Consider the following 27853-nt stretch of genomic DNA (forward strand, 5'->3'; position numbering starts at 1 on the left):
GGGGAGGGGAGTTAGGAGGAGGGAAAGTAGGAGAAGATGAGGGAGGAGGAAATACCATTTGGCAAGAAATGTATTCATTACTTTATTTTTTTAAGATTTTTTTAATTGTGAAAATACCATACAGAGGGGTTACAATTACATGGACAAGATAACGAGTACATTTCTTATCAAGCATTGTTGCCTCCTCCTTTGTTTTCCCTTATTCATTACCTTACTTATGTAACTGTAACCCCTCTGTACATCACCTTTACAATAAAATTTAATTTAATTTAAAAAGAGATACGTGGGCTGCGAAGATGGCTCAGTGGTAGAGCGCTTGCCTTGCATGCCTGAGGCCCTGGGTTCGATTCCTCAGCACCACATAAGCAAAAAGAAAAAAGCCGGAAGTGGCACTGTGGCTCAAGTGGTAGAGCGCTAGCCTTGAGCTGAAGAGCTGAGGGACAGCGCCCAGGCCCAGAGTTCAGGCCCCATGACCGGACCCCAATAAATAAATAAATAAATAAATAGAGATACACATTGTCTTTCCAACAAGAGACATATACAATGGACATGGATAGATAAAATATTTTCAGCAAAATATAAACATGCTTTTTGCTGTGAAGATTGGAAAAACAGCAGTTTCCATTTTAGTGGTCATAGAGACTGGATTCAAATCCTTTAAAATCTGTTAAAGTATTCGGTCTACAAGCTGATATACTACAAGCCCACTTCAGCATGGCTGTAGTAATCAACATATTAAGTAATGATAACCTCTCTGACACTCAGTCTGTGAATTGATATCTGCTGCCTCAGAAACTACTCTTGAACACTTAATACTGAATAGAGAACATGATAGTCAACAGGACACAAAGTTATTTTTTTCTCCCAGCATGACAACTCACTTAAACTTGAGATGAGAATTATGATTGAATGACCTGTCTCAGTTTTCACAGAACCAGGATGAATTCAGAGTAACAGTTTCAATACTGTAGCTCTTCTTCTATTATTCCTAAGTAATAATAATGGAGTTCTAGTTTCAATCACCAAATTTAAAAGAAAGAAACAATTCTTTAGCTGTTTCTCAAAGTAATAGAGTACAGGTTGGAATAAAAAGCCATAAATGTTTGTGTTCTGTGGGTGTGATGAATTAGGATAATGCACTTTTTAGTAGACTTAAAAGCCGCTCAAATAACTCTTGCAGACACAAATTTACTGATTTGTCAAACCATATAGAAGACAGAATTATCATTGTTAATAAAATAACATAAATAATATTTGTTATTTGTAAGACTAAAAAATATATAAATAAATTGTATAAATGGAAAAAAAAAAGTCTCCCAGATTTTCCTGCCCAGGCTGGCTTTGAACCATGATCCTCAGATCTCAGATCCTGAATAGCTAGGATTACAGGCATGAGCCACCAGTGCCTGGCTCTGTCTCTTTTTCCAAGCTCTTCTTGGGATCTTCCTCCAGGTAGCCCTCAGAAGCCTTCTCTCTCTGGCCCTCTAGCCTCCAAGTAATCCAAGTTCACTTCCCTTAATTACAGATTTGTGTGTGTGTGTGTGTGTGTGTGTGTGTGTGCGCGTGCGTGCACGCGCGCGCGTGCGCATCAAATACTTGGGCTGGAACTCAGAGCCTGGACATTCTCCCTTATCTTTTTCAACTCTACCATTTGAGCCTCACCTCCACTTCTGGCTTTATTAGTTGGAGACAGGAGTCTCAAGGAACTTCCTGGCCAGTCTGATTTTGAACTGCAAGCCACATATCCCAGCCTCCTGAGCAGCTAGGCTTATAGATATGAGCCTCTGACACCTGGCATAATTTTTTTAATCCTTACAGAAACCATGAGATAAGCATCACTTGCATATTGGAACAGACAAAGATTCGCCTAATGGTTAAAATGTAGTTTGTGCTAGAGTGGTAACAATTGCGGAACCCGGCGCCAGTAGCTCATGCCTATCATCCTACATACTCAGGAGACTGAGATCTGAGGATGGAGGCTCAAAGCCATCCTGAGCAGAAAAGTCTGCGAGACTCTTATCTCCAATTAACCACTGAAAAAGCCAGCTGAGGCTCAAGTAGTAAAGCTCCAGCCTTAAGGCCCTGAGTTCAAACTCCTCCTCTGAAAAAATAAATAAATAAAAACCTGCATAGCAACAAACAGGAGCTCCAGAGTGGACCCTGTCCACCTTCTCAAACAAATCCCTTCCTCTCTCTCTCTTTCCACCCCCCCCACTCTGCCCCCTTCTTTTAGAGATGGCAAACAGACCTGACTTCTGGCACACCCTACACCATAGATTTTTTATAACCTCACTAAATCCTCACATTGTAACTCTGAGGAAAGCACCAATTGCTTCATGTTGTGATGAACATTCAGAAGCTGACAAAGTCCCTACATCTCCTAAGGTCACAGACCTCTGGGAGTCAGGATCACATTCAACTTGGCTCTCCTAGGTTAGGCCTACCCCTCCCCAGGTTCTGGCCATGGATGGGCTGAGCCGTGGGGAGATGGAAACATATATTCTCCTAGCTACTGGCACACAGCTCTGACTGGCACCAGCCAACACCTCTAATAAGGAAAATGATTTTCAGAGGCCTGCAGAAGTGGCCTGGATGACCTGCCCAGGCCCAGGAGTCCCAGAACAGGTAAGCCCAGAACCCCCAATTGCAATTTACCCATTCAGAAACTGACACGCCCTCCTATCTCAAATTCTTCTCTGCATTTCAAAGGCAAAGGTTCTAGAGTCTCTAGAATTTCTGATTGAAATCAAAGCATCTAAGATTGCTGATTCAAATCAAACAAATTTCAGATATGTGTGTGCACACACATACACACTAGTACTGGGGCACTCAGAACCTCATGCTCTCACTTGGCTTTGTCACTCAAAGCTGGTGCTCTACCACTTGCACCACAGCTTTATTCTGGTTTTTTGTTAGTTAATTGGAAATAAGAGTCTCAGGATTTGTCTGCCTGGGCTGGCTTTGAACTGCAATCCTTAGATCTTAGCCTCGTGAATAGCTGGTTTTACAGGTGAGAGCCATCATCACCTGGCCAGGCACATTTTTGTTTAGAGAACTGTCTTAATTCCTGGAGCAATGTAGATTTGCAATAAAATATATGTTGAAGAATTAAAATAGCTGGATGACATTGAACCACTCATTTGTTGCTGTCTTGTCTGTTTAATGAAGGGACTGTGAATCTCTAAATTGTTATTAATCATATTTTGAAATTATTGAACTGATTTTTTTTTTTTTGGTCTGGTCATGGGGCCTGAACTCTGGGCCTGGGCGCTGTCCCTCAGCTCTTCAGCTCAAGGCTAGTGCTCTACCACTTGAGCCACAGCGCCACTTCCGGCTTTTTTCTTTTTTGCTTATGTGGTGCTGAGGAATCGAACCCAGGGCCTCAGGCATGCAAGGCAAGCACTCTACCACTGAGCCACCTTCCCAGCCCCTGAACTGATTTTTATTGACATTTAAAATTGGTTTCAGAACTTTGAATTGCCCCCAAAGTGCTTGTGAAATACTGTGATATAGTTGAGGAAAGCATTGAACTTGAAATCATAATTGATCTGGGCTCTGGGCTTATGCTTTCTCTTGTACAACATAAATTAGATGATAAAAAGATTTTTCTTGGCACTCTTTTCCAAGAATTCCCTCTTTCTTCTGTCTCTCATCGCCCTTCCTTAGCTGTACCCACAGCCTGCCTTCCTGATACAGGGAGAACCAATGACCACAACCATGTCTTCTCTTCGGCTAAGCACTAAAGAGGAGAATAAGGACTGAATAAGGACTTCCTAAGGAGCACCAGGAGTGTTATACAAAGGAGTTTCCAGAGAAGAGCAGGAGAAGGGAGCCCCTGAAGGAGCCAGGATCAGTTCTACTTAAGAGCCAAGCAACAGAAGAGGTTCCACTGTGTGTGTGTGGGGGGGGGGGGGCAGGGGTTAAAACCTGATTAGTGAGAGATAGCATCCAGGGAAGAAGTTCTTAACTGGGTTCTGAAAACTGGAACTGAAAACAGTCTAAATTCCTGGGAAAGCCTGGGTAAGCTTAACCAGGCTCCAGGGAGAGTACAACTGGGCGGTCTGTTTATACAGCCCACAAAGAATGAGCTAGCTGTGCAGGATCATAAACCTTATCTCCAAACCCCTCACCTCCCGGCTGAGTCAGAGCTGACCCCCAGCCCCGCCCCTGCCCGGCTCCTTCCCCCGAGCTGTAGGCCTGGGGACCTACCTGAATCATCCATCTCAGGATGTGTGGTCTGCTCAGAAGGGGGACTGGGAGCAAAGGTGATTTAGCAAAGGTCTTTGGCAGGGAGGGGATGAAGAGACAGATCAGAAGTATTGATTCTTACAAAGGTTACAGGCTTCTGATTGCTAACATCCAGCCAGCCCTATACTAGAAATGTTCCCTCCCAGTAAGCTTAAGTGGAGAGCTAAACCACAAAGTCACTTTCATTTTGTCAGTTACTAAATGTTAGGGTTTAGCCACTGTGTGTGTGTGTGTGTGTGTGTGTGTGTGTGTGTGTGTGTGTGTGTGTGTGTGTGTGTGTGTGTGTGTGTGTGTGTGTGCATGAGCGCGTGCACGCACGCATGCACGCACACACCAGTCCTGGGGCTTGAACTCAGGGCCTGGGCACTGTCCCTTAGCTGTTTCACTCAAGCCTGGCACTCTACCACTTGAGCCACAGCTCCACTCTCAGCTTTTGGCTAGTCAATTTGGAGGTAAGAATCTCACAGACTTCCCTGCCTGGGCAAGCACTGAATTGTGATCCTCAGATCTCGGTTAGGTTTATAGGTATAAGACACCTGTGCACAGCTAGACACGGTTCTTGAGAGCCTAACAGCTTCTCTCTCCTGCAGCATGAAATCCCTCTGTAGCTTTAAAACCTACTTTAAGCCTGTAGCTTTAAAATCTCTCATTTCAGGAGCCAGGAAGCAAAGGCTCAGTGCTAGCTCTGGTGTTGTCTTCCTACCCCCTCCCATGCCTCTACCCTGACTGGGGGGCCCTGGGCTAGGTGCAGAGGAAGGAGAGAAAGGAGAGAAAAGAGGCACTGTTCTCTTGTTCTCTGTGTCCCTGAGAAATTCCCCATTCCCTTGCCAAGCTCCTGATCCTCCCAACAAGCCAGTGAGACCAGCCCTAGAGACCGGAGGTGTGAAGCAATCTCTCTGCAGGGGTCTAGAATGACCTCACTCCCTGTCCAAAGCCTTTCAGACACGTACACATAGTGTAGACACAGCCCAGTCCCCTCCCCATTCCCCACATGCTCCAAGTTGTCCTGTCCAGGTGCCCAGCCAGATTGATCACCTACAAATACTGCTTTGATCCTGTCATTCTCCAGCCCTGAGTTCCCATCGCCTTCTCAATAAAGGTCAAATCTCTCATCTGTTGGCTGAAGCTGTCTTTCCTGGCAGTAGCTGTGCCTTCTCCAGTCATTCTCCACCCCATCTCCCCAGGGTTGTACCCTCCTCTCCTGCAGCACACCCTGGTCACCTACACCAGCTCTGAAACCCAAGCTGCCTGGCTCCTGCTTCCACACACTCCCACACACACCATCAACTCTGCAAACATTTACTGAATGAACCCCAGGGAGCCCGCCCAGGCACCAGCCCAGCTACCACTGGGGTGGTGGGGGAGGGAGGCAGGAGGGAAGTGGTCACTCCCATGGAGCACCCCCTTCCCTAAGACAGCCTGTGTCACACCCTGGGCTGGGTTACACCTGCCTATGAGATTGTTTGAGCTCCCCTCCCTGACTGTAAACCTGATCCAGGCTGGGAACATAGACTATTATAATGAAGCATTCTTCCATATTTGTCCCCATGGGTCCCTACAGTGACCTTCGGAGTTCAGTATTATCCTTATTTACAGATGAGAAACCTAATGCTCAGAGAAACAACTCATGCCACAAACCATGGGCAAGGCTCAAAGCTGGTCCCATGTCTACTAAAGTACCTTCTTCCACAGCAACCTCATAATCTTATAATGTCCCTGTCTCCCTCACACCCACAGGGAACTTGTTTGAATCAGTGAATGAGTAAATTAATGAATGAGCAAATCAATAATTATGTCAATCTGCACAAATGAATCCTGTTCTCTGCTCTGGTCCCTACCTCCTCTTCCTCCTCTAACACTCTACCACTTGAGCCCCAGCTCTATTTCCAGCTTTTTGGTGGTTAATTGGTGATACGTGTTTCACAGACTTTCCTGCCCGGCTTTGAACCACGATCCTCAGATCTCAGCCTCCTGAATAGCTAGTATTACAGGCCTGAGCCACCAGCATGAAGCATCGAGCAAGCAGTCTTCTTTTGTCCTGTTTTCCCCACTCCCTCTCTTACCCTGGATCCTAGGGATATAGGAGATAAGGGAAGAAAACATGTGACAAGAATCCTTGTGATTCCTCCTGGATCCCAGGGACTGTAGCTAGGCCTCAGGAAACCAGACAGGAAGGCCATTCCACCCACCATTCAATAGATAGCCCCAGGTAAGTCCCAGCTCTGCAGTCCTACAGAGCCAAGCTCCAGCAGGACACAGGTGGGGCACAGGGAATGTGCAACCCAGGGTGGAGAGGTCCAAAATTCAGTGACTCACCATCCACAGGCTTCCCCTGGGGGATAAGGGAAGGGGGCGAGGATTGGGGGAGCCAAACACTTGAAATTCCAGCCTATCCCAGGGAAGACACTCAGGTGTCAGTTAGCTGGACAGGAGGAGGAACAGGTCTGTTTATCCCCAAACTAAGAGGTAGCCATGGCAACAAAGGCCAGTGACATAAGGGCTTGGAACAAAGGTCTTGGCAAAGGGGTGGAGTTAAGAGTACTTATCCCTGAGGGCTTGCTGCCAGCCTAACCACCTACAGACCATGCCAGCCAAGCCTGCTCAGACCCAGCACCCCCTTGTGGCAGAGATGGGTCTGAGAAAGAAGCCATCCATTTCACAAACATGTTCTAATTCTTTCACAACCCCTTCCTTCTATCTTCAACTGAGATCAAAGACAGACAGACAGACAGTGGAAGATGAGAAAATCTGTTTTTCCCTGGCCTCTCAGCTAACTTCTGAGAAGGGAATCTAGTAGGAATAGCAATCAGGAAAGGTTTTCTATCCCAGGCTCAGAGAAGGTCAGCAAAGTATTTAGAATAGAAGAACTGGCTGGTCTAAGAGACCAGAACAGAGGGCAGAGACACAGATGATGTCCTTACTCCTCCACCAGTCACCAGAATCACAAACTCTTGGTGCCTGAAGGAATTCCAGTTGCTGCCACCATCACCTTTAGCAATATTCCCTCCTTTTAAGTACATTAGCAATATTTCCTCCTTTTAAGTACATACGTTGCCATCCTTGTTGAGTGGAGAGAGCAACTCCTTCTGCCCCAGGGCCAGCTATTGCCTGTGCTCTGAACAACATCCTTCAGAGCCTGTCAGGTGGCTTCTCTTTTTAATCCTGTTTCTCCCACCTCCAGCCCAAGCTGGATCCTCCTGCTATATCTGCAGGCACCCATACACCATGGTTTCTTCCAAGAAAGGGAGGGAGGAGGAGGAGGAGAGACAGACAGACAGACAGACAGACAGAGACAGAGAGAGAGAGAGAAAAAGAAAAAGAGAGAGAGAGAGAGAAAGAGAAAGAGAGGGAGAGAAAGAGAGAGAGGGAGAGAGAAAGAAATTGATTCAGTGCCTTTAGCTACCTTCAAATGACCTCTACTTACAATAGTAAGGGAGATTAGTCTGTAGTTTTCCTGTTTTAAGGTGTCTTTGTTAGCATTTAGAAGCAAGATTGAACTGGTTTGGATTCTTTGTTGTTGTTCCATTTTGTTTTAATTCTAAAGTGTTCCCTATTTTTGTCTATTCTCTGAAGGAGTTTTGTAATTTTGTAACTTTGGGGGAAATTACCAGAGAAGCAATCTAAGCTTGATGAGTTTCTGCTTTTGTTTTTGTTTTTTGGCAGAGTTTTCAAAGATTGAGAATCCCCGGTGATTTTGTTTATGCTAAATTTTAGTCTGTTTTATATTGTGATCCTTTGTGAAGGAAATTCTATATTTAAATTCTTAAATACAGAATTCCTTTTAGGAACACATACAGCTACTAGGGCTTAAATTCAGGCCCTCACACTTGAGCCATACCTTTACTTCCTACTTTTTGGTGGTTACTTGGGGATAAGAGTCTCTCAGAAGCCAGGCGCTGGTGGCCCACTCCTGTAATCCTAGCTACTCAGGAGGCTGAGATGTGCGGATCACGGTTCAAAGCCAGCCAAGGCAGGAAAGTCCATGAGACTCTTTATTTCCAATAAACCACTAGAAAACTGGAAGTGGTGCTGTGGCTCACATGGTAGAGCCTTGAGCTGAAGAGCTGAGGGACAGTGCCCAGGCCCAGAGTTCAAGACCCACAACCGACAAAAAAAAAAAAAAAAGAGTCTCTCAGATTTTACTGCCTGGGCTGGTTTTGAACCTTAGCACTCAGATCTCAGCCTCCTGAATTACAGGTGTACACCTCCATAACTGGCTTCCTTGACTGTTTTCCTTCTTTTCTTCCTTCCTTCTTTCCTTCCTTCCTTTCCTTCTCATCCCTTTCCTTCCCTTTCTTCCTTCTTTCCTTCCTGCCTTCCTGCCTTCCTTTCATTAGGAGGGATTAAATTCAGGCCTGTGTGCTAGTCAAGCACTCTACCATTTCATTCCTGTTGCTTTTAGTTTGTTTTTTCAGATAGTCTTGTACTTTTGCCAAAGCCAGTCTCAGATCTCTCCCACCTTCACCTACCAAGTAGCTGGGATTAAAGGCATGAGGCCACTATGCTTGACTGCTTACTTGGCTTTCTATGCAGCTGTGTAGCTAATTCTTACTACCTGTACCCTATCCTTTCTACTGAGATTTTCCAGTTTCCTTTATCTGTCCACCTACCAGATCCCCAGGGTCAGCCACTTCGGCAATTTGGTAAGCCTACACTCTACTGTCTCATCTCAGGGAAACCCACAATTTTTCTTCCCCACTCTAGGATAGACAATCTTCTTCCTCCAACTCCTCTTCCTTTTTCTTTGTGCAGGTACTGGGACTTGAACTGAAGGCCTGGGTACTGTCCCTGAGGTTTTTGTTCAAGGCTGGCGCCCTACTACTTGAGCTACAGCTCTACTGCTGGCTTTTTGATGGTTAAATATAAGTAAGAATCTAATGAACTTTCCAGCCCAGGCTGGCTTTGAACCTCAATCCTTAGATCTCAGCCTCCTGAGAAGCTAATATGATAGGTATAAGCCACCAGTGCCTGAATGCTTTCTTCTGCCTCCTCCTCCTTCCCCTCCTCCTTCGCTTCTTCCTCCTTTCTTCTTTTGTCTTCTCCTTTCCTCTTCCTTCTTTTCTTCCTCCTCTTCTTCCACCTTCTCCTCCCCCTCCTCCTTGTCCCTCTTTCTCTTTCTTCTTTTCTTTTTTGGCTTGCCAGGCCAGCACCCTACCACTTGAGCCACACCTCCAGCTGATAGAGTACTTCTTGGTGTTTCATCTCATCATAAAGCCACACTATATAACCCCCACTGAGATCTCATTCATTCCTTCATGCATCACGAGTGGACCACACAGTTGGTCCATGGCCTCAGGCTCCTCAATCTGTTCACCCTTCCCACTGCAGGAGAGGCAGGAGCATGTAAAGGTTACCTATTTCAAACCCCAGCTCTGCCACCTACTTGCAGTATCACTTTTCAGGTTTCAGATTAAATGTCATTTCCCTAAGACTCAGGCTAGATTAATGGTCACTGATGCCAGCTTCCATTGTTCCCTGGGCTTGAAGTAAGGGAAAGACTATGTCTAAGTAAGTCACCTTGTTCTCACAGCCATCCTGGCGCCTAACCAGGTGATGGAGGCTCTTCACCCAGCTTCAAAGATCTGGAGTTGAGACAAGCCATCCTTTGAATTGCAGGTACACCATGTTGTAGGATATGTAAATGTATCATGTTGTTTAGCCCCAGAGAAGTCCCACCTCCCAGGTGATGGACATGTCTGAATCCCTAGAGTGAAAGGCAGGGACTTGGATGATAGGTTACTGGACCTGTCAGTCCTGTGTCTTGAACTTGGGAGATTCTCAAGCTTCCTGTGACTGGGCCCCCAGACCTGATGGGATTTTAGGACCAGACCAGCACAGACGCCATTACACCAGGCCTCATGTGCTCTATGCCCTGACTTCTGGCTCTGCTCCGGTCAACATGGCGTCCCACTTCAACTCTCCATTAGGGTTGATCTGGGTTTCTGGTATTGTTTTTCTGCTCTTTCTTTTCTCTCCTGCTCTCATGACTCAGTTTTCTAACAGTGTTAAGTGTCTTCACGGGGCTGCAGGTCTTTATGACAATAGTCTGCCTGCAGTGCCAACTTTCTAATAAAGACTCCCAATTCAACCTCTCAAAATGTGGCTTCTCAATATCTCACTGATTGGATTCACCTTACAACAGGCTGATGCTGGCCCAGTACCAGCCACACTGTATTGTCATTGTTTGTATAATGGCTGACCAGCCTTACAACGCTTGTCTATCCATCCACCCACCCTGTCACCTACAATGGAATGTTCTATTTTCTTCTCTCTCAAGAAACTTCACCCTCCACCCCCCCCCCCCCGCCCCTGGCAATAAAAAGATTTAAAATCAGGGACTCAAACTTGCTAGATAAGTGCTCTACCACTAAAACATACCCCCAGGCCTTTTTTTCATTATTTACTTGGAGTTTTGCTTTTCATCTGGGCCTGGGCCTAGACCAAGATCCTCTTATTTTGCCCTGTCCGTAGTAGCTGAGATGACAGATACATGCCACCACACCCAGCTTCTTCGTTGAGATGGAATCTTTTTTTTTTTTTTTTGCCTGTCCTGAGGCTTCAACTCTGGACCTAGCATTCCCACAACATCACTTCCAGCTTTTTCTGTGATTAATTGGAGATAGGCGACTCAGAAACTTTCCTACCTGGGTTGGTTTTGAACTGCAATCCTCAGATCTCATCCTCTTGAGTAGCTAGGATTACAGGTGTGAGCCACTGGCACCCAGTGAGATGGAGTTTTTTTTTAAACTTTTACCCAACTTGGTCTAGAACTGGGATGCTCTCTCTCAGCCTCCTGAGTAGCTAGGATTACAGGTATGAACTACTACAGCTGGCTCTACAGCCCTCTCATGCACTCTCTGCCTCCTGGTCAGGCTCTAGGACTTCAGGGCTCTGGATACCACCTTAGCTTATATGTTTTGCTCATCCTCAGTTGTGGCACCTGAGCCTCTGGACAGTCCCTCCGTGAAACCTCCTCCTTGGGTTTTCTGGTCTCTCCCTGGGAGCTGATCCTGGTTGAGGCCTCCTCCTCTTTTTTTTTTTTAAATTTTATTTTATTTTATTTATGAACATACTGTACAGAGGGGTTACAATTACATGGGCAGGATAATGCGTACATTTCTTACCAAGCATTGCACCCTCTTCCTTTGGTTTACCCTTCACATCCCTTCCCAGCCTCCCCCCTCCCCCCCAATCCCAATCCTTCTCCTTCCCCCTCTCCACCCCCCCCACACCGACGTTGTAAAGCTCGTTTTGGACATGACAACTTGTACTTCTCATTGTTGCAACAAGGCCTCCTCCTCTTTTCCTTCTCCTCTCCCCTCTATCCCTTCACCCTCTTTTTATCCAAATTGCAGGTACAGTTTGTGCCACTTCTGTTCTCTGATAAAGATCAGACAATCCTTCCCACCCATATGTTTGTGTGTTTCCATGTGGGTTCCATCCATATCCTCATGGTAGGTGGCTGCAGAGAAGGAGGGTGCTATGCAGGTTACTTAGTGCTTCAGAACACCCAGACAAGCAAGGGGAAGGGGAAGGAAGCTGCCTACTTCCAATCTGTGCAAAGGCCCCATGGGCTGGCTGTGCCTGCTGCCCACATGCTCCTATTTTTCCAGCTGCTCATGGGACAGTCCTCCAGACAATGCTGGCAAATCTACAGATCTGTAAAGTTTTCCTCTGCAGAAAGCTCAGATGATAGACACAGGAGAAGTCATGATCGTTGGACTAGATGATTTTGAGACATATTGTCAGCCAGTCTACCCTGCTACTTCACCACAGTTTCCCTGAACTCCATCTTAGCCACCTGCCCTGTTTCCAGGCTGAAAGGAAGGCAGTAGAATGGGCAAAGAGCAGAAGACCAGAGGGGGAATGCAGGCCAAAGGATTCCAGAAGAGCAGTAGGAAGACAATAACCAGCTTCTCTGCTCTTCTAACAGACCCTCTGTGTGCTCTCTCTCTCTCTCTCTCTCTCTCTCTCCTTCCTTTCCTCCCTCCCTCCCTCTCCCCCCTCCTCCTCCTCTTCCTCCTCCTTCTTTTCTGTGCCAATATTAGGGCTTGAACTCAGGGCCTGGATGCTATTCCTTATATTTTTCTACTCAAGACTCTACCACTGGAGACACCCCTCTGTAAGGTCCGCTCCAGGATGGCAAGCAGACTTCACCCTCCTCTCAGCAAAGTCTCCACCCAGTACCTGCGTTACCTAGGCAACTGGGACACCTGGAAGAGGTCACATCTGCATCCGCTGAGGTCACATATGAATTTGATGTGGCCACACCCTTCTCCGCCCATACCCTAGATAAGGCCTAGCCCAGGCCCAGACACCCTTTCTTTGCTCTCTCCTCTCTCTCTCTCTCTCTCTCTCTCTCTCTCTCTCTCTCTCTCTCTCTCTCTCTCTCTCTCTCTCTCTCTCTCTCTCTCTCTCTCTCTCTCTCTCTCTCTCTCTCTCCCCTCTCTACTCTCTCTGCTCTTTTCTAGCTCTTTCCTCTCTTTCCCGGCTCTCTCTCATTCCCAAGCCTTTCCCAGCCACGTGGAGTGCCAACCTTGCCTGGTCCCAGCAAGTCTACTGAATAAACCTGCCCATTACCTGAATACCACGTGCGTCCTGGTGCTGTTCTTACTCGACTACCTCTTTTTAAAAACCTAACATAAATGGTGCCGTGACTCGGATAAAGGCTTAAAGTCAGGATAGCTGGGATTTCTCTGTTTTTTTTCCCCTCTTTTTTTCTTTTTTTCTTTGCTCTGAGGAATACACACAGTTCTGACGGCCTTTTGTGAACCAGTCTGTCTGTGGCGGAAACAGCGCATCGATACCGTTGCTGCCTTCACATCCACGTCCACACCACTTCTCTACTCTGGTGAGTGAAGCTACTCTACGGCTCTCTGTTCCTCTCTCTAGAGGGCTCTGGGGGAAGTCGGGACGCCGCTTCTGCCTGGTCAGCTCTCCTTCACTCACCAGACTGACTCTCCTACTCATTAATGCGGTGCTGGGAATCACGCCTGAGCCGTGAAACCCTTTTGAAATGTCTCCTGCGCTCCCTGGAAAGCCAGAGAGCCTCATTTTTATGCCATTCTCTGATGTACACAGTTTTTGCTACTGTAATGGTAAATGGTCAGAAGTAATTTCAGGCTCTCTTTGCTCTCTCTCTGCCATTCATGTCCAATTTTCTATCCTTTTTTTTTTTTTTACAACTTTTTGGCTTGTGCCCTAAAGAGTGCCATGCAGGCTGGGTCCCGGGGACCCCCCTCTAGGTTCCCTCTCAAAGGCTAGCCAATGTAGGCTTGGTCTATTTGTTCAGGCTTTCTTTGCATTCTTTCAGAAATTCGCCATCTTGGCCACGTGGTGGGTTAAGGGTTTGGCTCCATCTGACCCTTAACTTTCCACTAAGTTGGTGCCTTGCTAACAAGTTGCTCTTTTCACAGGCCCTGGTAACTGAGGCCCAACCATCTGATGTGCTTTGTTAGCAAAGATGTCTAAACATTGTTGTCAAAATTTTAGGTTTTGAGTTTTGCCTTTTTTGTTTTGTGTTGTTTATTCTACTGACTACATGGTTCTAAAATACTGGGCATATCTGTGCTAAAATTCTCATCACATCTAATGAGTTTTGTCATTTCAGAATATTTGTGGGTCAATTCTTGATAGGAGCAGGTAAGCTCTACTTATTCTACTTGATCTCCTTGTTGCTTTAATTGGAAATAATAAAGGGCTTTTGTGGCAAAGATTTCAGTTCAAAGCTAGCCCGGGCTAAAAAATCCCTAAGACTCCATCTCCCAGCTAAACTCTGCAAGTGGTACTATAACTCAAAGTGGTTCAGTGCTAGCCTTGAGCAGAAGTGCTCAGGGACAGTGCCCCGGCCTTGAGTTCAAACCTCCTTGAATACCAACTGGGACAAGCCATCCCAGCAATGAGCACCTAGACTCAGCCAGTCTGGGGAACAAGGGAACATGGAGAGGAGTAAGAGGAGATGTCACATCAGCTACTTTGTGCCTGCCCTTTCAAAATTAACCAGAGCCGGGAGGTCAGTGGAATTAAGAAGCCTGCCCATCCAATGTCTATACCTGTCTACCTATTAACTGAACAGGAATTTGTATTCTTGTCTTTGTCACCTGACTTCTCTACCTAGTAGCCAGATGTCAGAAGTAGCCAGGGACATTTCTACCAACATTTTTAGCCCCAAGTCCTTCCTCTTGCCATTTATTTGCTCTCTAGTCTCAATGCTAATGAGACTTCTCCTGACTTCATCTAAGGATTCAACGCCACCAAGGGACAGCTGCTGCTCACTGCCTTCTCTGGGAGGGGACCAAATTCCAGCCTTTTACCCCTACTGTCAACGCCCCTTGTCAGCAGGAAGTAGCCAGACAGAATCTGCACCCTATTTCATGATTATTAAAAGGCTGGAATGTAAGGTCCGCTCCAGGATGGCAAGCAGACTCCACCCTCCTTGCAGCAAAGTCTCCACCCAGTACCTGTGTTACCTAGGCAACTGGGACACTTGGAAGAGGTCACATCTGCATCCGCTGAAGTCACATCTGAATTTGATGTGGCCACACCTTTCTCCACCCATACCCTAGATAAGGCCTAGCACAGGCCCAGATGCTCTCTCTGTTCTATTCTAGCTCTCTCTGCTAACTATCTCCCTCTCTGTTTCTCTCTCTCTCTCTCTCTCTCTCTCTCTCTCTCTCTCTCTCTCTCTCTCTCTCTCTCTCTCTCTCTGTTCCTCTCTGCTCTCTCTGCTCTTTTCTAGCTCTTTCCCAGCTCTCTCTCATTCCCAAGCCTTTCCCAACCTTGCCTAGTCCCAGCAGGTCTACTGAATAAACCTGCCCATTACCTGAATACCACGTGCGTGCTGGTGCTGTTCTTACTCAACACCCTCCACTTCCAACTTTTTCATAGTTAATTGGAAATAAGAATCTCATAGATTTGGGCTGGGAAGGTGGCTCAGTGGTAGAGCACTTGTCTTGCATGCCTGAGGCCCTGAATTCGATTCCTCAGCACCACATACGCAAAAAAGAAAAAAGCCGGAAGTAGCACTGTGGCTCAAGTGATGGAGCACTAGCCTTGAGCTGAAGAGCTGAGGAACGGTGCCCAGGCCCAGAGTTCAGGCCCACGACCAGACCCAAAAAAAAATAAAAATAAAAAAAGAATCTCATAGATTTTCCTGCCTGGGCTGGCTTTGAACCTCAGTACTCAGACCTCAGCCTCATGAGTAATTAGGATTATAGGTATGAAACACTAACACCTGGCTCAGATAGTCTCTTTGAATTCACCAGGAAATTCTATGCCCTTATTCTTACAGTACAGGAGACCAAGGCTAAAAGTCATGCAGCCAGTACCGAGACCTTGAAGAAGTCTTGTGATACCCAGTTCACCACTTCTCAGCTTTTTGGCTAAAATCAAGTGAAGTCCCGTCCTACGGCCTCACCCTTCTCTGGGCAGAGTCCATGTGGGTAACAGGCTAAGGAGTATGGCTCTGGGTTTGAGGGGTTGCACTAAGTCAGAATGGAGCATGACAAAAGTGAGGCCACTCCCAGAGGGAGCCAGAAAAAGCTGGGGTGGGGCTTAGGGGAGTGAAGGAACTTCAACAATGCGGGCAGTTGGAACAGCTATTGGCTCTTGGGCACTAACTTTCATTCTTCCTTTATCCCTGGGGAACATCCCTAGGTACAAACTCAATTGAAACAAAGATACTTGAAAGTGTAGATGCTTTCTTTGATCCTCCCATCCCATCCCTCCTCCCTGAGGCAGAGAACCTGGCCCACAGATCCCTACCCCAAGTCTACCTGGACAGGTGAGCCTAGGCCTCCAAATCCATCCATCCAGAAGGGGACCTCCAGAGCAATTCCAGAAGTTAAGACTCAGTCCAGTGCACACCAACCCAGCTGTGACCTCACCCTCTCCAGAGGACCCAGCACCCACCCCTCCTGGCTCACTCCACCTGACCACTTTTGGGTCCTCACTTCACCTCTCTTAGCACCCCTTTTTCATTCATTACTCAAACCATAGCTATTTACAGAACTCCCCCTTTATATCCACTCTGGCCCTGACTCCTTTTCCTTTGAATTCTGCCTCCTCTCTCTGGCCTCAGCTGTTCTGCCCAGACTCAGAAACCCTTTGTTTAATGGTTCCTTTCCAAGGGCAAGCCCTCCGCTGGGCAGAACTATGACTCCCTCCCTCCTTCAACCCCACCACCAGCAACACAAGGACCCCTCATTTTCTAAATACCCTGAGTTCTTCAAGAATATGGGAGCTGGACACCAATGCCTCATACCTAGAATTCTGGCTACTCAGGAGGCTGAGATCCAAAAAATTGAGGTTCTAACCCATTCCGGGCAGAAAAGCCCACGAGACTCCATTTTCAAAATAACGAGCAAAGAAGCAGGGCTGGAGGCATTGTTTAAGCGGTAGAGTGCCAGTTGAGCAAGTACATAACTGAATTCAAACCTCAGGACTACCAACGGAGAAAGGAGGGAGGAGAGGGGGTGGTGGCACATGCCTCTATAATCTCAGCACTGGGGGAGGCTGAAGCAGAAGGATCTTGAGTTCCAAACCAGCCTGGGCTCATAATAATAGGAATCAGCCCTTTCTAGTCCCTAGTCTAGTCCCTCAGTTACTATTCGAAACAGCTCCTTCCCCAAGTGAGGTGAGAAACTTGCTACTTCAATGATGAAGCAGAGGTTAAAGGACCTCTCCCAGATCTTCTAATCTCGAGCCACCAGTTTCAGCCTCAAGTGGGAAAATATTGAGACTGCAGGAGCGCCCACCTATCAGTCACCTCTGAGCTTATTCCTGAGCTAAACCTGCCACACAGGTTCTCCTCCCCCTCAGCAGGAATGAAGGGCCAGTGGGGGAGGGGAAGCATTGTCCCCACTCCAGTCCTTCCCCACTTTGTGATTCTATATACATCTTGATTCTGGAAGCTTCACAACAGGGCTCCTGCTACTCTGCCATCTCTAAGGACTTCACTTCACCTCTATGCATTTCTTTCTACATCTTCACTCCACCCCGTCCCCCTTCACCTCCCCCCCCATCCAGAGCCCCAGTGCTGGGAATCTGGGGATAAAACTCCTCCCTTACACCTTTCTCCCCCAAGTCTCCATTAATGGTCTGACCGGTGAACAGCCTGACCACAGAGGAATCTGGAAATGCTGGAAAAAGGGCGGGCTGGCACTGGACTCAGGAGGTCGGTATTTGCCCCTATGCTGCAAGAGGTCAGGAATGTTTTGCATCTATGTTTTGCATCTATGTTTTGCAAAGGGAGGGTGTGGGTCAGAGGAGGATTGGAGAAGTTGCTTAGAAAAGAATCCTGGGTTCTGAGGGCCAGAGTAGGTAGATCTTTTTTAATACCCAAAGATTTCACATGGAATTTAGACATCTCCAATCCCGGAGTCATCTTTTTTTTCTAGAGAAGATGCAGTTCTTTTTTTTTTTTTTTTTTTTTGTACATTTTGTATTGTAAAAATGCCGTACTGAAGGATTAGTGTTACATGAGCAAGGTAATAAATACATTTCCTATTGAGCATTGTTGCCTCCTCCATCCCTTCCCTCCCACCTCCACAATTACCCTCCCCCCCCATATTTTGAATTAAATTCTGCCAGGTACCCTGTGGTTCACACCTATAATCCTAGCTACTTAGGAGGCTGAGATCTAAGGATCAAAGTTCAAAGCTAGCTGAGTAGAAAAGTCTGTGAGACTATCTCCAGTTAACTAGCAAAAAGCTGGAAGTGAAGGGTGTAGCTCAAGTGATGGAACACTTCCAAAAAGCTGAAAGTAGAAAAAACTAAGGAAGAGTACCCAGGCCTTGAGTTAAAGTCCTAGTACCAGCATACACACACTCTCAGGCATGCACATGTGCACACGTGCGCGCACACACACACACACACAATTAAATTGACCTCCTGCCTATGCCCTCCTGGATGTGGAAGATTTGGTCTTTGAAGAAAGATGTATCTGTCCAGGAATGTAGGATTAACATTTCCATCCTTTGCCACCCATGGAGAATGACTGAACAGGCTTTATTCTCTGAACTTGAAGTTCAGAGTTAAATGACTTCCCAAAAATCACACAGCAAAGTACCCAGGATGGCTCTCCTACAGTTTAAAAAAATGCAAAAAGCAGTCCACAATGCATGTAACCCACATACTTGTACAATTCTGCACAATAACATAATTCCAGAACTCAGAAAGAGGATATGAAAGTATTATCCCTTTAAATGGTTGGGGCCTCTAACCTCACCCCCACCCAAGCCTCCATGCAAAACTAGTGGGCATTCCATTTGTATGGTACTTTGCATCCATTTGCCTCCCAGCCTTCAGCAGTATGGAGTACCCCCTAGTCAGGGGCCTTTATCCAACTAAAGGCATCAGGCCTAGAACAATCCAGAGTCACACCTTACATCTGCCCAGTGCTTCCACTTGGCTGGTCCATTGGCCAGCCTCCTCCCAGAGCTACCCTCGTGTTTGCCCCCAGTGGTCTCAGCATAGCCAAAGGATCAATATGGTCCACTTCAGAGCAAAGAGCAGGGCCTGGGCCTACTACCAGGCCCTGCCTGAAAAATGAGCTGCTGAACTAACCAACTTGAACTTCTGAGGTTCTCCTAGATCATTCAACAAGGAATGGTCATCCAGCTTCCCTACCTCCATTCTCACCCTGGAGAAATCTGCCTGTGAAGCAGTACTGAGGTCCTGAGAGCAGTGTAAAGAAAGGTAGGAGAGGAAGGAGAAAGGCCCAGTGGAGAAAGAGGCAGGGGGCTGGCAACTTGGGCCAAGTCTCTGCTAGAATGCGCCCCCCCCCCCATGCCCACGCACCTTAGCCATGCTCTTTAGCTACTGAAGCTTGAACTCAGGGCCTAAATACTGTCTCTTAGATTTTTGCTCAAGGCTAGCACTGTACCTCTTGAGTCACAGCTCCATTGCTGGCTATTCGGTGATTAATTGAAGATAAGCATCTCAACAGATTTTCCTGCCTATGCTGGCTTCAAATTGTGATCCTCAGATCTCAGCCTCCTGGGTAACTAGGCTTACAGGCATGAGCCACTGGCGTATCCTGTTTGCTCTCAGGCCCACAACTATGAGGAACACATTCCAGTCCCCAGGAGTGTTGGTGAACTCTTGTTGACCGCTGTTCTCCAGCGCCTACAGAGTACACAGTAGGCGTCCAATAAATGCAGTAGGTTAAGGCTGAACTACTGAATTGGAGGCATGGCCCCTGGTCAAGTCATAGGCCAAATTACACACCACTAGGACTAAGTTGGATGAATAGGGCAGGGCAGGGCAGGGCAGGAGGATGGCTCCTAGACTTGCTCTCCTTCTGGGGAGTTTCCAGATGTCAGAACCTATCTGGTGAGGGAATGTGGTCACATCAATGAGAGCAAACAAAGTGGACAGCCCAGCACCAGGGGCTGCCAGTGTAAACCAGGAGATCTGAAGCTCAGGATCGAGTTTCTCTTCCTTTTCTTCCAACTTTTCCTCCTCAGCACTGACTACCTCCCGTCCCCTACCCCCACCCCCGTTCCAGGATCCCCTGTCTCCCAAGAGGCTGTCTGCAGGTAAGGGATTTGCATATGAGAATCCCACACACAACAACCGCAGTCCACTGCAACCTCCAACTTTCCAACCCACCGCCCCCTCCTGACCGTGGCGATGGGTGGGGGGAAGGAGAGAACGTCATTTCCTGCCCTGAAACCACAGTCTCCAGAGCCCACAGTCACTCGCTGTCCTTTGTCACTCTGACTAGTAGTCACCCTCCGTTTTTACTTTTTATTTAGTTTTGGAGGGGGGGAGCGAAGCTAGCTTTGGAGGTGCCGTGCAGAGAAGGGGGTGAAGCAGGGCTGGAACCCAAATCACTGAGTCCCTCCCCACTCCACCCCCTGCTGTCCACCTGTGCGGCGCAGGCTTCTGCGGCTCCAAGGCAGCGAGGGCGGAGCCAGGCTTCTGGGGAAGGTCCCCACCTCCTTCCCCAGAGATAAAACTTAGGTCGCCGCACCGCCACCTTGTGCAGCCCGAACCCGAGTTCGTGATCGCTCGCTCGCCTGCCTCTCCTCCGACAGCATGAGCTTCACCACCCACTCCACCACCTTCTCCACCAACTACCGGTCCCTGGGCTCGGTCCGAGCGCCAAGTCACTGGGCCCGGCCCGCCAGCAGCGCGGCCAGCGTCTATGCGGGCGCGGGGGGCTCGGGGTCCCGGATCTCTGTGTCCCGCTCCACCAGTTTCCGCGGTGGCCTGGGATCCGGGGGCCTGGCTGCCGGGGTAGGAGGTGTGATGGGAATAAGTGGCATCCAGACCGAGAAGGAGACCCTGCAAGGCCTGAACGACCGCCTGGCCTCCTACCTGGACCGAGTGCGGAGCCTGGAGACTGAGAACCGACGGCTGGAAGGCAAAATCCGGGAACATCTGGAGAAGAAGGGACCCCAGGTCAGAGATTGGGGGCATTACTTCAAGACGGCCGAGGAGCTGAGGGCTCAGGTAAGGAAGGAGAGCAGGGGGAGGACCCCCAACTTCCAGCCAAGTGTGGGCCCCCCACGAGTTCTCTTAACCACCCCCTCCTACAAACACACTACAGGAGGAACTTTCTTAGGGCAGGGTACACCCGCTTTTCCCACATGCACCCCAATCCACATTCCAAGGGGAAGCAGTTAGGAATGCCCTGGATTTCCAGCCACACCCCTTGCTAGAATTCAGGAACCCCCAAGAAGAGTAGCAGCTATGCATGGGAGGGCTTCTCCTCAGGAAATGAGACTTGGACTGCCTGGGGGGAAGGTGAGACAAGAACCATAAAGTGGACTGACCACTAGAGTGTTCCCAGTCTGGCTGAGTGTGGACAGTTGGAAGGTTAAGCGGATGTAGCCAAGGCTGAGTCATCTAGGAGTAAACAGAAGGCCTACCTAGGGGAGGGACCAATCCAGGGGGTGGGGGGCCCAGGGCCTGAAGTGAGCAGGTGCACTAAGAGGAGGAAAAAAATGTCAGAAGAGAGCCAAGGAAAGAACTTGCCAGTGGCTGTTCATTTCCGTTTAGGCCAGCCAACCCAGGCCCAGCAGGAAGAGCAGAGAGAGCCGCTGGGATTTGAGCCTCCAGAGAAAGGAGGGAATTGGGGCTGGGGGTGGGGGGGGGAAGGGAATACACAGGTGGAATCAGAAGATGCACACAGAGAGTTTCTGGCTGTTTCTGCCAGTAGGTTTCACAGAGACACACATTTCCCACACAGCCCACCATCTTTGGATTTCTCCACTCATAAAGCAAGCTTTCTCTGTAATCCCCTCAGATCTTTGCAAGTTCTGTGGACAATGCCCGCATCGTCCTGCAGATTGACAATGCTCGCCTTGCTGCTGACGACTTTAGAGTCAAGTGAGTCTCAGGGGGAGCTGGAGTTGAGGATAACGGTGCTCTTCTGGGTCTGGGTTAGATATGGGCGCTATGGTGGCAGAGAACTACAATCCATCAATCTATTTATTTAACTATTCATTTGTGCCATAGTTTAAGGGTACTGTTCCCCAAGTGCCAAGAATGGTGATGAGGGACCACCTGCTTCCCGACTTTGATCACTGGTTTGCAATGGGCACAGGGCTGCGCTTAGGAGCTGGCCTGTGTTTGAGGAAAATCTGGATTAGAGATGAGGGTCCCACTACTCATCTCCTCTTGTAGGTATGAGACAGAGCTGGCCATGCGCCAGTCTGTGGAGGCCGACCTCAACGGGCTCCGCAAGGTCATCGATGACACCAATATCACCCGGCTGCAGCTGGAGACGGAAATCGAGGCTCTGAAAGAGGAGCTGCTGTTCATGAAGAAGAACCACGAGGAGGTACACAGGGACCAAGGGGGCCAAGACAAGTAATCGGAGGGTAGATAGGACTGGCCATCAGCAAGCAGCTTGCATGGATGTTTAAAACTACCAGGCTGTGAGTGACACTTGCCCTGTGACTCACCAGAGCTATGGTGTGATGAGGTCCAGATGATATGGGTGAGAAAGGGATCTGGTATGGGTAGAGCTTCCTAGAGAAGGTATAAAGCCAAATGTGAGTGGCTTATTCCTGTAGTCCTGGCTACTCAGGAGGCTGGGATCTGAACATCAACAGTCAAAGCCAGGCCGAGCAAGAAAGTCTACAAGTCTACATTTAACCACCAAAAAGCCAGAAGTGGTGCTGTGGCTCCAGTGGTAGAGCACTAGCCTTGAGCAAAAAAGCTAACAGACAGCACCCCTGAGTTCAAGCCCCAGGACTGGCATGCCCCCCCCCAAAAAAAAAGGCCAACCATTTTGTGACAGGACAAGATAAACTGAAAAGAGAAAACACTTGGGAGTGACAGGCACAGGCAATGAGTGACTACACATTTGGACCCCTGAACAGGCATAGAGTATAGAGTATAAGCTCAAGGTTTCCTCTAGTCTCTTCTCCAACTGCTCGTTTCAGGAGAGACAATGACATCTCACTTGGAATTGAGCCTTCCTGATTTTCGTTCCTACCTTCTTTAGGAAATCAAGGGTCTCCAGGCCCAGATTGCCAGCTCTGGGTTGACTGTGGAGGTAGATGCCCCCAAGTCTCAGGACCTCAACAAGATCATGGAGGACATCCGGTCCCAATATGAGGAGCTGGCTCGGAAGAACCGAGAGGAACTGGACAAGCACTGGTCCCAGCAGGTATGCAATGGGGAAAGGCTGGCTACCAGGATGTGGGAGGAAGGCAGCCAAGGAAGGCTAGACCTGATGAGTTCTACAATACCCTGCAGATTGAAGAGAGCACCACAGTGGTCACCTCGAAGTCCAAAGAACTTGCAGATGCGGAGATGATGGTCACAGAGCTGAGACGCACATACCAGGCCTTGGAGATTGAACTGGACTCCATGAAAAGCCTGGTGAGTACCCTTTGGTCCCTGTCCCAGCAACTATACCGCCCCCCGCCCCCGCCAAAAAAAGAAACCTCTGTTAGTTGGTCTCAGTCCAAATCCTACCCCTCCCATCATGGGTTCCCTTAATTCTGGACTGAGCTTGACTCTACCTTCCTGTGTCCAACAGAAGGAGAGCTTGGAGAACAGCCTGACGGATGTGGAAACACGCTACACCATGCAGATAGAGCAGCTCAATGGTGTCCTCTTGCACCTGGAGTCTGAACTGGCACAGACTCGAGCAGAAGGGCAGCGCCAGACCCAGGAGTATGAGGCTCTGCTGAATATCAAGGTCAAGCTGGAGGCCGAGATTGCTACCTACCGCCGCCTTCTGGAAGATGGGGAGGACTTCAGGTGAGTGGGGGGAGTGGGGACTCTCCTACCCACACTAAGACATAGAACACAACATTGAGATCCTTTGAACACTGGGCTGGTAGTCTGTGGGTACCCTCTGTCAGTTTAGAGGGTCCCTCCCCGGCAAAAAGAATGATTAACTATTGCCCTAGCTGTACATAGGATAGAAGCAAAATTTAGCCTTGATTTCTCTTTTTCTGGAGAAAGTGCTAAGAGGAATTCAGAGATAAAGGGAGGGGTCAGGAGGTTTTTGTTTTTTTATTTCTTGGCCACTCCCTTGTTTCTCTTCTGCTCTGTGGGGCTGTTTATAATGAGGGTTATATCTTCTGTTGCAGTCTCAGCGATGCCCTGGACAGCAGCAACTCCATGCAAACCCTCCAAAAAACCACCACCCGCAGGATTGTGGACGGCAAAGTGGTGTCTGAGTTCAATGATACCAAAGTGTTGAGACACTGAGGCAGAGAAATGAACGGGGTATCTTGGGGAACTGAGAGCCAATAAAAATTAAGAAGACATTAGACGTTATGTGGCATTTTCATACCTGTGTGCAAAGACTCTGATGTTCCCATGAGTGACCAAGCAGAAGTCCCCTTCGACCCTGGTGAGAGAGTACACTGAGGAGGGATCTGAGTTCTTAGAAATACCTCAGAGAAAGAGAAGGGAACAGTAGATGTTATACCTCGGGCAATGAGGAAAATACAATAAAATTGTAGAATCTTCACCTTCAAGAGATTTGGCGAAGGGCTAGAGATAGGGCTTAAATAATAAGGGTCGTAGTTTGAACCCTAATACCATTTTTAAAAGAAGGAAAGGTGGTATCTATACACAATGGAATATTATGCAGCCATTAGAAATGACAAAATAATGGCATTTGCAGGGAAATGGATGGAGCTAGAAGGAATCATGTTGAGCGAGGTAAGCCAAGAACGAAGAGACAAACAGTACATGGTCTCCCTGATAAGTGGATGATAAATCCAAAATGTTAGGGGATATGACAAAACTAACAGGACTTAAGAAACAAAGAACTCCCACTCATCTGGTTGAACCACTACCAAATATCCCCATGCTGCTGATCACATATATGGTATATAACATGTGAGCACCGTTATATATTACAGACTGTGATAGACAATTTGCTCCAGGAAAGTTAGAATGAACTTGTGACTTTAAATGAGCATCATTATTCCACAATACTGTGAATTTCCGGAAATTAAGTAATCACTTAATCACAATTAAAAAAAAAAAAAAGAACCTTGGGGAAGGGAGGGAGGGAGGGGATGGTAGGGGGAAAACAATGGAGGGGGTAACAATGTTCAAGAGGAAGTGTACTCATTACCTCACTCATGTAACTGTAACCCTCTGTATAGTATCTTTACAATAAAAAAATTTAAAAAAATAAAATAAAATAAAATAAAAAAGAAGGAAAGGAAGGAGGAAGGAAGAGGATATACCAAGCATTGGTGGCTCGTGCCTATAATCCTAGCTACTAAGAAGGCTGAAATCTAAGGATCAAGGTTCAGATCCAGCCTGAGCATGAAAGTCCATGAGACTCTTACCTCCAAATAACCACCAAAAAGCCAGAAGTGGAGCTGTGGGCTCAAGTGGTAGAGCACTAGTCTTGGGCAATCAAAAGCTCAGGGATAGTGCCCAGGCCCTGAGTTCAAGCCCTAGTACCAACATATACACAAAGACATGGTAAAGCTGGGCATTGCAGTGGACATCTATTCCCAGAACTCAGGAAGCTGAGGCAAAAAGATCATGAGATAGAAACTAGCTTGTTCTACATATAGGACCCTGTTTGAAGATGAGAGAGAGAGAGAGAGAGAGAGAGAGAGAGAGAGAGAGAGAATAATCATAAGGTTCCTGAGTGACAGCTGCTTGGTGCTTATTAGAAATCAGAGCCAGAGGCAGAGATAAGGGCCAGAGCACACAACTGACCCTCCCCTGTCCTACCACTCTGTCCTTGGCCCACTGCCTAGAGTCCCACATAGAGATTCTCCAATGCCATCTCACACTCATTTCTCTAAACCTGTTGCCCTATAGGTTCTACTCCCACACTCAGTGGGGATGCAGCGTTCAGACTACTAAAGGTCTGGGTAGAGTTAGGAAACTGTGATCATTAGACAGAGGCTATAAGAAGGTATAAGTTTTTGAGAGCAAGAAATAATCCTGAACTAATCCTGTGCTTTGTTTAGAAAGACCATCATCTGGGCCTGAGCGCTGTCCCTCAGCTCTTCAGCTCAAGGCGAGCGCTCTACCACTTGAGCTACAGCGCCACTTCCGGTTTTCTGGTGGTTTATTGGAGATAGGAGTCTCACGGTCTCTCCTGCCCGGGCTGGCTTTGAACCGCGATCCTCAGATCTCAGCCTCCTGAGTAGCTAGGATTACAGGCGTGAGCCACCAGCGCCCGGCCATCATCTACCTTTCTTAGCTTAAGAACTTAAAAAAAAAAATGGACAAAATCCAAAAAGGAAATCAAATTGAAAATTCTATATCTCTAACATGGGAGGTGTAGCTTAAGTGGCAGAGTATCTGCCTAGCAAGTGCAAGGCTGAGTTTAAATCACAGTACTGGCTGGGTACCAGTAGCTTAGACCTATAATTCTAGCTATTCAGGAGGCTGAGATCTGAAGATGAAGGTTCAAAGCCAGGCCAGGCAGGAAAATCCATGAGACTTTTATCTCCAATTAACCGCCAAAAAGGTGGAAGTATGGTTCAAGGGGCAGAGTGCCAGCATTGAGCAAAAAAGCTAAAGGACAATAAATAAGCCACAGTACTGCCAAAAGAAAAATCCCATAACCCTACTAAAACCCTACTAAAACTGAAACCTCCCTAGAGGTAACCACTATAATAATACTTCTCTCAACTAGGCATATGCAAACTTTTGTTTTGTTTTGCCAGTCCTGGGACTTGAACTTAAGGCCTGGGTGCTGTCCCCAAGCTTTTTTGCTCAAGTCTGGTGCTCTACCACTTGAGCCCAAGCTCAATGTCTGGCTATTTTGCTTAATTTGAGATGAGTCTCACAAAGCTAGCTGGAGCTAGCTTTGAACAGAGATTCTCAGAGCTCAGTTTCCTAAGTAGCTAGGATTACAGGCATGAGCCATTGGCACCCAATCTCATTGTGTTTTTTGTTTGTTTTAAGTTAATTTATGTGGTATTAAGGAATCTCAGGGCCCCATGCGTGCTAGGCAAGCACTCTACCACTAAGCCACATTCCCAGGCACTCATTTTGTTTTGTATATGTAGGATTAAGCAGTTTTGCCCCTTGATTCCTTAACCTCTGCCACTGCCTCCTCCTCCCCCTCCCCCTCCGACTCTCCCTCCTCCTCCAACTCCCTCTCCTCCTCCTTCTCTTTCTTTTTGTGCTGGTGCTTGGGCTTGAACTTAGGGCCTGGGTACTGTCCCTTAGCTCTACCATTTGAGCCACCCTCCCCTTCCAGCTTTAGGCTCAGATTTGTCTGCCTGGGCTGACTTTGAGTATCTTATGTGTACCACCTACTCAGTTAGAAACCTGAGACAAACAGAAATGGTCAGATAAGTTGATGTTAAGTGAAATGAACCCCAAGTTAAGGACTCAAATGTTTTTTCTTTTTTTTCTTTTTTTTTTTTTTTTGGGTCCGGTCGTGGGGCCTGAACTCTGGGCCTGGGCACTGTCCCTCAGCTCTTCAGCTCAAGGCTAGTGCTCTACCACTTGAGCCACAGTGCCACTACTGCCTTTTTTCTTTTTGCTTATGTGGTGCTGGGGAATCAAACCCAGGGCCTCAGGCATGCAAGGCAAGCGCTCTACCACTGAGCCACCTTCCCAGCCCCTGTTTTTTCTTTCTTACGATTGTTTCTAAAATATTTATAAGATAATTTCTTTGTTGCTTTGTATGTCCCACCCCCATGGTATAACCCCTATTTTCACTGTATTTGATGTTGGTATAATTTGTGGAGGGGAAGGGAAAAAAACAATTGTTTAAATAAGGATACAGGTGAACCCATTGCAACAATGAGATGTATAAGATGTTATTTTGAGGGGCTGGGAAGGTGGCTCAGTGGTAGAGCGCTTGCCTTGCATGCTCGAGGCCCTGGGTTCAATTCCTCAGCACCACATAAGAAAAAAGAAAAAAGCCGGAAGTGGTTCAAGTGATAGAGCGCTAGCCTTGAGCTGAAGAGCTGAGGGACAGTGCCCAGGCCCAGAGTTCAGGCCCCACGACCAGACCCCCCCCCCAAGAAAGATGTTATTTCAAAAATGAACTTTACAACTTTGTTGGGGGGGGCAGCGGGGAGAGTGGGGGGGATGGGAAGGGATGGGAAGGGGAAACAAAGGAGGATGCAACAATGCTTGATAAGAAATGCACTCATTACCTTGCCCATGTAATTGTAACCCATCTGTTCAG

The 27853-nt window shown here is 47.6% G+C and overlaps 1 protein-coding gene and 1 long non-coding RNA gene across 2 annotated transcripts; both read left to right on the forward strand.

Annotated features, from left to right (window-relative positions):
* Window positions 1–2376: 2376 nt before the first annotated feature.
* Window positions 2377–12617, forward strand: LOC138841095 (uncharacterized). Its single transcript, XR_011376322.1, has 3 exons — window positions 2377–2625; window positions 9779–9864; window positions 12297–12617. It is a non-coding gene; the product is annotated as an uncharacterized lncRNA (long non-coding RNA).
* A 7581-nt stretch (window positions 12618–20198) lies between these two features.
* Krt18 (keratin 18) lies at window positions 20199–23990 on the forward strand. Its single transcript, XM_070041575.1, has 7 exons — window positions 20199–20706; window positions 21503–21585; window positions 21883–22039; window positions 22709–22873; window positions 22963–23088; window positions 23249–23472; window positions 23808–23990. The coding sequence occupies exons 1-7, from the start codon at window positions 20290–20292 to the stop codon at window positions 23926–23928; spliced, it is 1293 nt and encodes a 430-aa protein (XP_069897676.1). The 5' UTR covers window positions 20199–20289; the 3' UTR covers window positions 23929–23990.
* The last annotated feature ends 3863 nt before the right edge of the window (window positions 23991–27853 follow it).

The sequence above is a fragment of the Dipodomys merriami genome, unplaced genomic scaffold, assembly GCF_024711535.1.
Source record: "Dipodomys merriami isolate MVZ:Mamm:240054 unplaced genomic scaffold, mDipMer1.0.p SCAF_10, whole genome shotgun sequence".
In the NCBI taxonomy this organism is placed as follows: domain Eukaryota; kingdom Metazoa; phylum Chordata; class Mammalia; order Rodentia; family Heteromyidae; genus Dipodomys; species Dipodomys merriami.